At 40.5% G+C, this 12,382-nt stretch overlaps 1 protein-coding gene across 2 annotated transcripts in view; it reads left to right on the forward strand.

Annotated features, from left to right (window-relative positions):
- LOC145494381 (oxysterol-binding protein-related protein 1-like) overlaps positions 1-12,382 on the forward strand; it is a 32,296-nt gene that overhangs the window by 12,146 nt on the left and 7,768 nt on the right. For both annotated transcript variants that reach the window (XR_014050249.1, XM_081473833.1), the window contains exons 17-30: positions 947-1,060; positions 3,580-4,025; positions 4,733-4,808; positions 5,330-5,354; positions 5,655-5,764; positions 6,565-6,662; positions 7,082-7,115; positions 7,652-7,794; positions 8,219-8,297; positions 9,214-9,332; positions 9,870-10,122; positions 10,584-10,646; positions 11,291-11,351; positions 11,647-11,734. Coding sequence is in view for 1 of the 2 variants with exons in the window: in XM_081473833.1 (XP_081329959.1) it covers positions 947-1,060; positions 3,580-4,025; positions 4,733-4,808; positions 5,330-5,354; positions 5,655-5,764; positions 6,565-6,662; positions 7,082-7,115; positions 7,652-7,794; positions 8,219-8,297; positions 9,214-9,332; positions 9,870-10,122; positions 10,584-10,646; positions 11,291-11,351; positions 11,647-11,734 (1,709 nt within the window). In the remaining variant the exon portion in view is untranslated. The remainder of the gene's footprint in view (positions 1-946; positions 1,061-3,579; positions 4,026-4,732; positions 4,809-5,329; positions 5,355-5,654; positions 5,765-6,564; positions 6,663-7,081; positions 7,116-7,651; positions 7,795-8,218; positions 8,298-9,213; positions 9,333-9,869; positions 10,123-10,583; positions 10,647-11,290; positions 11,352-11,646; positions 11,735-12,382) is intronic.

Below are 12,382 nucleotides of genomic sequence, written 5' to 3' on the forward strand. Positions count from 1 at the left end.
AAGTATTCCGAAATTACAGGAACGCATAACAAAAGAAAATGGAAAACTGCACTTATTTAACGGGTGTGAATGGGGTATTAGTTAAGTTCGATTAACAATGGTGAAATGGATTAACACTTGGACAAACTCTTACATGAAGCTCTTAAGTCATGGATTAATTCCTCAAAGATTTTTTTTAAATATTCTTGCATGAAGATTACTTTTCAGACTTGCTCTCCTAGCAATTGTTTAGTGCTTTCTACTGTTCTAAACATCAAGTAAGAGGTTTCAGCCGGTTTTAAAACTTTCGTAAATACAAAATTGGATATTGTGTAGGGTGAAATTTTACACAAGTTCATTTTTGCGGTGTTAACTTTATCAGAATCGTGTAATTCGGGATACAGAGATTATCCTTTTGGGATTTCGGGAACGTTTAAGAATTTTGAAACCAGTTTTAAGATAATACATTAATGTGAGAAACTATGAACGTGAGACTCAAAATAGGAGTGTAAAAAAACGAGTAAATTTGGGCAGAAGATTGTTCTGCGATAGCCTTTTTTACTGCAAGATTTTCTTTACGGATGCTCAGTCCCACGCAAATCCCTTAAATACAGTCGGAAAGTTTCCGGTCGGAACTCGTTGAGCCTGCGATTTTCGGGAAACCTCGGAAACTCGTCGACTGCCTCAATGAAGATTTTGGAACATGTCTGAGTTTCATTTTGCCTGATAAAATTGATGGCGTTGGTTTTAAATGCTTGGTAGGAACTTGTGGTATTTTCTTAGGCTAAAAGGACAGGAGAAATTCAGTTCAGTTATTTATTTAGCTGTTTATGTAAAGATACTTCCGGTTGCCGTTCTTTTTTCACACTAGTCAGCGGTTTCCAACTGGTTTATGGTAATTAACTCAGCATTGTAGACATTTTGTTTTTCACTTCGTTCCTTAGTCTTCGTTTGCGGTGGTTTTCAGGTGCGCCATCTTAGATTTGAAGAAGAAGTTGAGAAGAGAAGAGTTCTTGAAGATGCTCTGCACGTTCTGGCGACGGAACATCATGCTCTGGAGTGCTCAATTGGAGCTCGTGAGGTAGAAACGCTTCGTTTTATATTTCCTCTGCGTTTATTTCCCTCGGCACAACATTTGCATAGCTGTAGTGTTTACCATTGCACGCGCCACATCCTTGCCACGTCGTGAGAGTTTTTGATTAGTTCCTGTCATCTTTAAATTAGTTTTCCAGTTGTCGGCCAATCGTAAGCCGTGTTAGATTGTGGGCGGGCTGCACACGTCGCACGTGCGGTTCTTTGCCTTCTGATTGGCTGAGAATCTCAGCAAACCAACAAAAATGTTGCCAAAATATAGATACCTCGCTGACATGGTTTAGAAAGCAGTATTTGTATAAGGTGATTAAAATTTATTTCAAATCATAACGCTTTTAAATATTCAAGACAGGGTTTTAACCGTAGAAGAGAAACTAAACCTAAACACTGCCTCCATTTTTTGCCTTGAAAATCGAATGGTTTTTCGCTGACAGGTTTATCCGACTGTTAATTATTTTTTTTAGCATAGCTTTAGCTTCGTTACGTAACTTAATCGCGATCTAGGGATGTCAACATTGAATAATTTTGGTGTAGAAATACGAAATAACATCCTTTAGTGATCAGGAATCAGATTTAAAGCTTTGCTTTTGCTATATTGACTTTTCAGATAAATTTTAGCACACTGAATAAAACCTTTTTCCATCGGAGTAGCACAATAGTAGTAATTTCAAAGCAAGAATAATTGAGTAATAAATTGTGTTGTTTGGCATTTCCACACGAGTGAATATTTTGTCTGGTTGCCTGGGTAAATAACAATTTCGAGTTCTTTTTTCTTTCTTTTACTTTTTGTTTGGCATTTTAAAATACGTTCATTGTTTTGTGACATTTCTTTGGTGTGGTATTTAAGCGGGGTTTCAATAATAGATTACATTTCAGATTTAGCCGCGATTTTGTCCGCATGCAAGCGTGGCAAATATTACCCTGTTCGTATGTAAATTTTATGTAAATATTTCTCGCAAAATCAATTCAATTTCCTTTCGACGGTCTCTTGAAACTGCCAGCCAAATAAATCGATGCAATAATCTTTGAGTCAGGTAAACACGCTCAAAACTAAGAAATCCGATTTCAATATTTTTATAAGTTTTACAGTTATTTAAAAGTCTTCCACAAAACCAGAGTAATTGTACAGATTCGAGAACGCAAATCTATGAGAAAGCGACAACTCAAGTCTTATTACTTTTGTTTGTAAGCTTTCAAGTTTGCCTGCTAAATTCGAATTACACTTTGAGATTAAAATCAATGATAAAAAGTGCAGAGCAAAATTTCGTCTTTGTCTTAATAACACCATAGTCAAATAATTCAAATGTTTTTAACATGCGGACCACAACATATTTTACATTACCATATTTCAGTTTCACAATTCCATAACGAAACAGGCCCAACGTTGTTCTGTATATTTATCGCTAAGTTTCATAAGAAAATTTCGTTCAAATATTGCTATATTCGATGACAACAGAAAGCTTTGTTTATTTTTAAAACGGATTTCGAAGCCGGCATTTATTCTTGTTTAGTTTAGCGGGGAAGGGACGCCGATTTTCAAAACAATACGTGTTGTCAATGTGAATCAAAACACGCATTTCTCTCAAGTTCTAAAGTAATGATTTTCGTTTCTTTGGGGGTTTAGCAGCTTTTTCCTATTATTAGCTTCAGGCAGCTAAAATGTGACATCTGTTCAGGCCGAACCACGTTGATAAAATAAAATGTACTGAATACGTGTTAAGCTGAAAAGGAGAAATCTGGTCGAAAACAAATTATATTACATCAGAACAGAGTGAAGTATGTGTATTCATCTCTTACTAGAATAAGGAAATAAAGGAGGAAAGGTTAAGAGATTTAATCCCCGATAAAGGCGTTATTCTGCAGGTTATCTAGACTACAAAGTAGTCCCTCTTTCGCTTTGTCCGTCGTGCGTGACGCGAAAGGAATCCTCAAGGGAAAAAATGTCCGCGCGAAGCCAGGATTTCGCGCAGCTATTTTTTACTCGAGGTTTTCTTTTGCGCCACGCACGACGGACTAAGCGAAAGAGGGACTTTTCGTAGTCTACAGGTTGTCCCTCTCAAGATATTTTTAGACGGGCCTTTTGGACATGGTACCTAGTTCTTCTAGATAATTTTCCACGCGCGCTGCGTGGATGATTTCGTGGAGAATGAAATGTTAATTGCGTGTAGTTTCTCGGATTGGTCGCTTGCTCAGGGGTGAATCAAGGATCTTTCAAAGCAGGGGGGTGGTGGTTGGTACCTTGGGGTTGCAGGATCAATGGGGCATTCCTCAAAAATGTTGCAATTTGAGATTTGGAGCCTGATTGAAAACCGGCACATCAGAAATACTAGTAATGACACAACTATTTTAGCTAGAAAAAAATTAACTTCAATTACAATGAGAAACCTGTCCAAATTGTTTGCCTTCATTTGCCATAACATTTTACAATCTCTTCCATATGAAATTTCTTGGGTGGAATCTCGTCTCGTGCGTTCCTTGGCGTTCTAACCACGTGCACCTTTTTTGCAGCTCATTCATGGAAGTCGCATGACATTGACGAGCGATTGCAACGAGGAATTTTTCGACGCAAGATCCGATATTGGATGTGCGCTCCCTGACGATCTGCTCTCGGATGACGACAGTGATGATGGCGACGAGTATGTGCCGAGTGTAGCGACGCCTGAACCGAGAGGCGAACCAAATCACCTTCAGACACTCGTTGAAACCAGTAGCAGCAGTAGTAGCGATAATATAAAGCGATCCAGCTCGGGAGGAAAGCTGGGAAGTTTTAACAGACTTTCGTTAACGCGAAGCACGTCAGATACAGATCTTACCGCGAAATCTAACAGTAGGAATTTTTTGGACTGCGACAGTTTACAGAAGTCAAAGTCGGCCTCCAGTGATATGGAGCAAAGTACAGCGTTATATAGGAAACAGGAAGCTGAGAGACAAGCAAAAGCGAAAGGACGCTACAGGTAGGCTTTCGTCTGAACGCTTAAATCACGATGTATAGCGTACTAAACAGTACCACATGAAAGTACTGCGCAATAGCTTTCATTTGAATGGTCACACACTAGGGTTTCACTCGCAGACTTAAAAAAGTTAAAACCACCTTGTACAGCATAATAAACAGTACCGTATGAAAGTACTGCTCAGTAGCTTTCAGTTGAATGGTCACACACTAGGGTTTCATCCACAGACTTAAAAGTTAGAACTGCCTTGTACGGCGTGACAAACAGTGCCACATGAAAGAACTGCTCAGTAGCTTTCATTTCAATGGTCACATACTAGGGTTTCACCCGCGGACTTAAAAGTTAAAACCACCTTGTACCGCATAATAAACAGTACCGCATGAAAGTACTGCTCGATACTGAGCTTTCATTTGAATGGTCACACACTAGGGTTTCATCCACAGACTTGAAAATAACAATCACCTTGTACAGCGAGACAAACTGTGCGACATGAAAGAACTGCTCAATAGCTTTCATTTGAATGGTCACACGCTAGGGTTTCACCGACTTAAAAGTTAGAACCACCTTGTACAGCGTGACGAACAGTGCCACATGAGATAACTTGAATGGTCACATACTACACCACATGCAAAGCTTGCCATAGAAATGAACTAGTTTTCCACGCCTATGATGATGCAGCACCATTAATACCCATACTTTTCTCCTCACAGAACAGCTCTCCCTGTATCTATGCTTTCAAGAAATGAGTTCAGTGTCTGGGCGGTGCTGAGACAGTGTATTGGAAAGGTACGACGCAACGGCTGCATCACCACGTGACATTTTCCCGCCACAAATGTATCACGTGACTTTGTAGCCGCAAGTGTCTCTGTTGTGATTTGGTTCAAACAGGCTGTTTCAGCGTTACTCTTTGGCCTATTTTGCGGAACGAGTTCCGAGTACAAAATATTTCGTGTGAAAATGAGTTTGATCTGCATGCAGGATGATCAATGTGCAGGCTAAGCACATTTTAATATGAATGGTTTTGCTGGAAGCCTCTTCTCCAGACATAGGCAAAATGTTACTTGGAAATGGCTTATAACAAGCAGTTAAGAACGCAAGTATTTGAAAGTGTACAGTGCTTTTACAGCTATACCTAAATGTTAGCTTATCTTTAGCCTTTGTTATGCCAAGGGAGACTTTATTATTGTCGTCTAAGACAGGGCAGTGCTATCATCGTAAGTTATGGTAGTCTTGCAATCTTCCCTTGCGCTAAGCAGACCCTTTGCTCTGGCTTGTTAATTTAATTTACATTGTTATTGTTCCACCAGGATTTGTCAAGAATTACAATGCCAGGTGTGTAAAGAATTTCTTAATACAAGCAAGGTTTTTTTTTTTCCTTCTCGACTTTTAAACTAGCCCTCCTCTGGATTTCCTAGGAGAGAGACTGTTCACGAGATTTAAGCCGACTGGATTTTCGATAATGGTGTAGTGTTCTTCTGAGATTCGTTTAGTCTTGTTTATCTAGTATGTAGACTGCTTTGTAGTGATTATAAGGCCGTCAAGCAAAGCTACTCTTGATGCATTGCGTGATGCCTCAAATAAACTACTCAACAAGGGCATTGTTTGATGTCACGCTCTGTCACGTTCTTTCAGTTATCTTCAATGAACCACTGACGTTTTTGCAACGTGTCGCGGAGTACATGGAGTATGTTCACTTACTTCACACGGCGGCCAGTTTAGATGACCAACTACAACGAATGCAGGTAAACGAATTACTTGTCAGGCTTTTGTCACGCGGTTTGGTGACTTTTAGACGATTCTGTTGCGTAAGAAATAGTCTTGAAATGGAACAAAGCCTACAACTAATGGTTTAAGATCAATAGACCATTTTACAGTTGTCTGCTCAGTGACCTGGCCTTTGTATGGCAACGAGGCTAGAGTTGACCTTGTTTTGATACAGACCTCACTGCTTTTGTCATGTAAATGCACCTAGTTAGCATCAGAACAACTTGTTTTACACAACAAAAGCAGTGAGGTCTGTATCAAAACAAGGTCAACTCTAGCCTCGTTGCCATACAGAGGCCAGATCGCTGAGCAGACAACTGTAAAATGGTCTATTGCAGCGCACTTCTGGCGCCAACCGAAGGCAAACGTTTGCAAAAATACAGATACTAATTACTAAATACACTGTAAATTAAATGTGACCATAGCATACTGTCAGCTGTTAGGCCTACTTCACACTAGGACACAAACGAGACGATGACAAAATGACATAATCACTTATGTCGCGATGTGGACATCGATATAAAAGCATAAGGAAAAGATCTGTTTTTTTCCCTTATGTCGCTGTGTTCATGCTGTTATGTTGCTATTATGCCATTATGTCAGGATGTTCACACTACAAACGTAACGACGTAACGTCCTCATGTCGGTCTGTTTATGTTGTTATGTCGTTAGTGTGAACTAGGGCTTACCTACCTGAGTAAACTTGGTGACTGTCGGTATGTTGTAGTATATCTCCTTGAACACCTGATCAACACGTGTTGATTTGTTTTCATTTTAGTATGTGTGTGCATTCGCGATATCAGCTACAGCGTCGAATCTGGACAGAGTAGGCAAACCTTTTAATCCGCTTCTAGGAGAAACATATGAACTGGTTCGGTGAGTATCGAGAAATACGTAGATTTATTATCCAACTGCAGCGAATACCGTCCAAATAACAGCACAAATATACAGCGATATTGTACAGTTATTTGTACAGTAGCAAACCCGGACAGATCGGCGCGCTCGCAGAACTGTCGCACTCTCCCTCTTTCACTGATAAATTTATTGACTACAGCAGTTGGATGATAAATCTCTTATTAGATATTTTGGTGTGTCGTATCGCTTTATATTTTTACTCGTTGTTTGTGTTTTGACTCGCCCTACGGGCTCGTCAAAATACGGCACAACTCGTAAAAATTTACAGCGGTACTACACACCAAAACATCTCATAAGATATATGCATTCACCGCCTGCGCGCACGTTTAGCGTTCGTCGTACTTCTCATTATAAACTTACTGTCTTTTTTCTCTTGGCAGAGAGGACCTGGGCTTCAAGCTAATAGCAGAACAGGTTAGTAAGCGTCCTGGCTTCTGATTGGTTCTTTCCAAGCTTCCGAGTTCACCCGGCCATAAGGAGAAGAGAAAGACTCAATCGAGCAATGAACTTAGACTTGTTTAGTTAACCAGTTATAGATTAACCAGATACCATTCAGAATTCGCTGTTTCTGTATTCCGTTTGACCAAATGAGGGCAGATACCACTTTGTTGTCGCTCACATTCTGACGTTCAGTGCATTGAGCCAATCAGAATTCAAACTAAAAACGAGCAACCGGCTAGAAGAGCGGGAAAAGTTACATATGCCATTAAACCTGATTGGCCGAGAAGACGGTTACCTCACTGTGATTGGTTAGCGCACGTCGCACGCGTTTTCTGAAGTACTATATTGAGTCTGCAAAACAAAACACATACAGCCATAAAGCAACGCGTACTCACGCGTGACATACACGTTACACGCGTGTTCCACGCGTGGCACGCCTGTCTCGTGCCCGTCAAATCTCCTGCGGGGTGGTGTAAGTGGAATACTGACCTAGTTCGTTGTTATTACAGGTCAGTCACCACCCGCCTGTGAGCGCTGTACAGGTTGTAGGGGAAGGCTTTGTGTTTCACGTTACAGTTCAACCCAAGCTCAAGTTTTGGGGCAAAGGAGTTGAAGTTCAACCTAAAGGAATGGTCACGCTGAAGTTAACGAAGTAAGTCAGTGATTTGTTCCAAAGGAACAGGAGAAAAGTGGAGAAAGTTCCAGATTAAAATAACCACCAATGGTACAATACCCACTAAAACGTTTTGGGAAACGCAGCATTTAAAGTAATTTTTTCATACAGTTATGAAAATGTATCTAATTACCCGAAGGAGGGGAGCTCCCCGGGGGGGGGGGGGACTTTCAGAAAGTCCTTCATGGTAAGTGCTCGTGCTAATCACTCTCGGTTTGAGCGTTGCGGAGATTTTTCTCGCCTCGAAGTTGGCTTTCGCTTCTGGACTTGTTGGCAATGCTAAGGGGAAGGGTTTCGATATTAACTTTAGCATCCATCCCCTCCCCCAACCCCCCCTACCGCTTGACATTGCTCAAGACCCATCGTTAATAGAAAGTAATTAATTTATTTTCTCCATCTCCAGGTACAACGAAGTTTACACGTGGAACAACGTCAACAGCTGCGTCCATAACATAATCGTAGGACAGCTCTGGATTGAACAGGTTAGTTTATGTTTGCTTGTTTCATGTTTTGACGGTCAATTGAGGCCCCGTCCACACTACACGGAAGAAATTTGAAAACGGATGTTTCACCCTGAAAACGCATCAAATGTTTTCCGTCCACACTACGCCGGAGAAATTTGAAAATGTGGTCGATATTACAACATCTTGCTCACTGATTGGTCAAACATTTACTCTGTCTTTCTGTTTCGATTTTTCCCGCTCCTCGACACGTCCACTCCTATAGTGTTTTATGATTGGCTAATCTGCCATCTTGTTTTATGATTGGTCAAAGATTTATTTTGTGCAGTGGAACCCCACCTTACGGTCATCTCGTTAATACAGTCACCTCGTTATTACGGCCACTTTTTTGTCCGTGCGAAACACCCATACATTTTTTCCATAAGAAAACCCCATTAATGCGGCCAACGGCCAAATTCTGAAATCCCCACCTGTATAAACCTTTATAATGATTTTACCCCGTTTATACGGCCACTCAAACCAGTTATGTTCACCTTTCCATTGTTAATATTGTATGTACTGATTGGAGTTTCAATTTTAAGAAAAAATTACGTCTGCATTTTGGATGCTTATTAAAGAACAGTTGTTTAGAAGTACAATTGTGGTATATTTGTTAAGACTTCACTTAATTTAGACCAGTCATGAAATTTGCCCCTACCACGTTAATACGGCCAAATTTTCATGGCCCTTGGAGACAGTATTAACGGGGTTCCACTCTGTTTCTTTTGCGAGCTCCCCTTTATCTGGCCTGCTACTCAGACGCCCTTTTGCGCTCGTCACGCAATCTTCCTCCCCCACGGAGAAGATTGCGTGACGAGCCCAAAGAATGTCTGCGTAGGAGGCTCCCCTTTATTACAGTTATTTTTAACGTCCTCTTTTCTGTTTTCTTTTCTTTTAGTATGGTCAAATAGAATTAACTAATCACACAAATGGGGATTACAGCGTGATTCACTTTAAACCTGGCGGCTGGTTTGGTAAAGAACTCAATAAAGTTGAAGGCTCCATCTTCTCTGCCGAGTAAGTTGTTCAAAAATTCTCCTTACTCCAAATTCTCCTTACTCATCGCCATATATTTCTTTTATGTTAGTTATGAGAATCTGATAGTGCATCAAGACCATCACTTGTTGATGCTTGCTTGCTTCGTAATATTTTGCAAATGAAGTAAATTTGAGATTTCTTGTAACGAAACTTTTCAAACTTGAGGAAAACGGTCAAGGCGAGTTCCGGAGGAATACTGTTACCTTTCGAAAGTGTTATTGCGGGAAGGCCGCCCGTTTCTTGAACCTCCGGTCTTATTTAAGACTGGTGGGGAATGAATATGTGTCCGCTTAGAACAGGTTCCCTTGCTTAATAAACATTGTATTAAGATCAAAACCAAAGCCATTACGATACCCAACTAAGAGAAACGGAAGCAAGACGAAGAATTAATGAGAAGTCGAAAGAAATACGAGGTTCGGCGCCAAGTACGTGACAAAGTCGTGATTTGTTTTCCCATCCCCTGTATCGTACTCTGGTAAAGAGCTCGCATAACACTCAATCCTCTTCAAATCGCAGCAAAAGAAAACGTTTCTTATTGCGGGGAGACTGGACAGACTCGATCCAGTGCTTCACGGTCGACAAATTCACCAGGAAGGAATCCAAGAAGGAGGGCAAGCGGCGCCGTTCAGACGTGAGTGAGAACAGCTTTGCGTCCGCTAATTCCCTGGAGAGTTTCAGCAGCGGCAGCAGCGGCGGCAGTGTTAGTGTGGACACGTCGACACCTAAGACTCTCTGGAGTTTTCAAGAACGACCTGCTAATAGTAAACAGGTATTACACGAATCCCTTGTTAGTATGAGTAATCAAATGAAATAACTTCACGTGCGGTTTGTCAAAACTCAGATTATTTTCGTCGCCTGAAAACGCAAGTGAAATTATTTCTTAACTTCACGAGTATACTATTTGATTTCCTTTCAATGTCATGGGTGACAAATTACACTTAAAATTCTGGGTTTTTGAGAAATTTCGCCCAAACGTTGCTATGGCAATTTTGTAATTACGTATGTGAAATTATGGAAGTTCGTGCCAAAATTAAGGAGTGATTTGTCAGCCATGATATTAACTCTGAAACTATTCATCCTGTCGAACCACGGAGAACTATTTTCTTCCTTCTGGTTTTGTTTCAGCAAGACTGACGGGTGTAATTTTACAGCAACAGTTAAGTATTGGTTTTGTAGTTTCTTTTCAATTTGTCACGTCTTACCTTTTTTTTTTTTTCTTTTTTTGTACAGATGTATAATTTCACTACATACGCGATGCAATTGAATGAACTTCACGAAGATCAAAAGTCCACGGTAAGGCATGTGCTCTTATTCAGAAAAATGGCGGGAAAGATACGCCAGCTGTTCCACTGTCTGCTGGCTCATAAAAATGGCGGGAAAATACAGTAACAGCTCCACTTTCTACTCGCCCGTCAAAATAGCGGGAAAATTGGCCAACATGTCTACGTTCTGCTCGCCCGTCAAAATGGCGGGAAAAATACTGTCTGCTCGCGCGTTTACTAGAATTGCAGGAAAAATCGGTCAACAGATCTACTGTCTGCTTGGGCGTCAATCAAAATGGCGGCAAACATACGTCTGCGAGCTTCTTGTCCGCACGTCCATCAAAGGGATGAAGAAAATTCTCAACTGATCCAACAACATGGCGCGAAACATTTGCCAGATAGACTGTTGTGTTTTGGCCTGCAAAAATGGCGGGAAAATCCACCACCGGGTTTATTGTTTGGTCACGCTGGCAGGTTGACGAAATTTTTCTAAGACTAGAGAGTGTTGTAACGCTCACTTATGACTCCGTTGGCGCTAGTTTTGCAAGGAACCGATAATAACTCCGAAAAGAGAAGTTAAATAATAGATAAATGGTCACTTTATTTAAGCTCCATTTTAATAGAAGAAGAGTAGAAAATCATAGCGGGATACTTTTGTAATTTTGTTATCAACAGTTACCGCCAACAGATTCAAGGCTGAGACCAGATTGTAGAGCCCTTGAAAACGGCGACTTAGGTAAGATTGTACAGTACAGTGTTGTGTGATCATTCTAATGAAAATAAATTGACTACGACTCGAAAAGAGAGTAAGGTAAAGCATTCATTCACTGTTTGTCAACTGTATCTTTCATCATTCTTAGGTCATGCGTTTGTAATTCATTCTAAGTGACTTTTCATTCATCGTTGGAATGTAAAGTGCATTTAAAAACTGCATGACATTTTTTCACACAAGAAATTCCATATTCATTTATCAATTCACATCCTCGCTCCTTCATTCATTCATTTGTTTATAGTGATTTTTTTATCTGTAGACACAGCTACTAGGGAGAAAATAAGACTTGAAGAAAAACAAAGATCAGCGAGAAGAGAACGACAGAAGAATGAGCGCTGGATTCCCAGGTAAGCAATGTTCGGGTCATCTTCGGGAGTCCTCGGAAATCGTCGGATGTCTTCGGTTCCTCGGGCTTTGAATCGAAAATGTTTCTGGGACGATTTGCAAAAATCGCTGTGATGAAATCTATTTAAAGTCCTTGAATTTTCTTCTGACATCTGATTTTCACATGTTCTTGAAAAGTCCTTTGAATTTAAGCGAAACTTGAGTCATGCGAAAAAAGAAGAGTCACTAAATTCACTTAATGGGCCGAATGGAGAAATTCTCGCAAGATGCTAAAGAATGTCGAGGAACAACTAGCTTGGGCATTTGTAATATGGAGAATGTGCACGAGTCTTCAAAAATTGTAGAAAAGTTTCAGAATAGTGCGAACGATCAATCTACTATTTTTTAATTTCCCATAATTTACTCTGTTTGCCCTCCAAAATTTCCACAACCTATCATTTTTAACTGCTCTTTGAAGGTCTGCATATTCTTAAGAGCATTTCACAGCGATAGTTCATGTAAGATTTGGGGGCAAACAGAGTGAATTGTATGGAAATGAGCAATTTTCGTATTCTTGGTATTGGGACTGGAAGCAGCTTGCAATCGAGACTCATGCGGGGAAATATCATCAACAAGAGTCTAACAATTTGCATTTGAAAGGACTCCTCGCA

This window comes from Orbicella franksi, chromosome 8 (genome assembly GCF_964199315.1).
Source record: "Orbicella franksi chromosome 8, jaOrbFran1.1, whole genome shotgun sequence".
Lineage (NCBI taxonomy): Eukaryota > Metazoa > Cnidaria > Anthozoa > Scleractinia > Merulinidae > Orbicella > Orbicella franksi.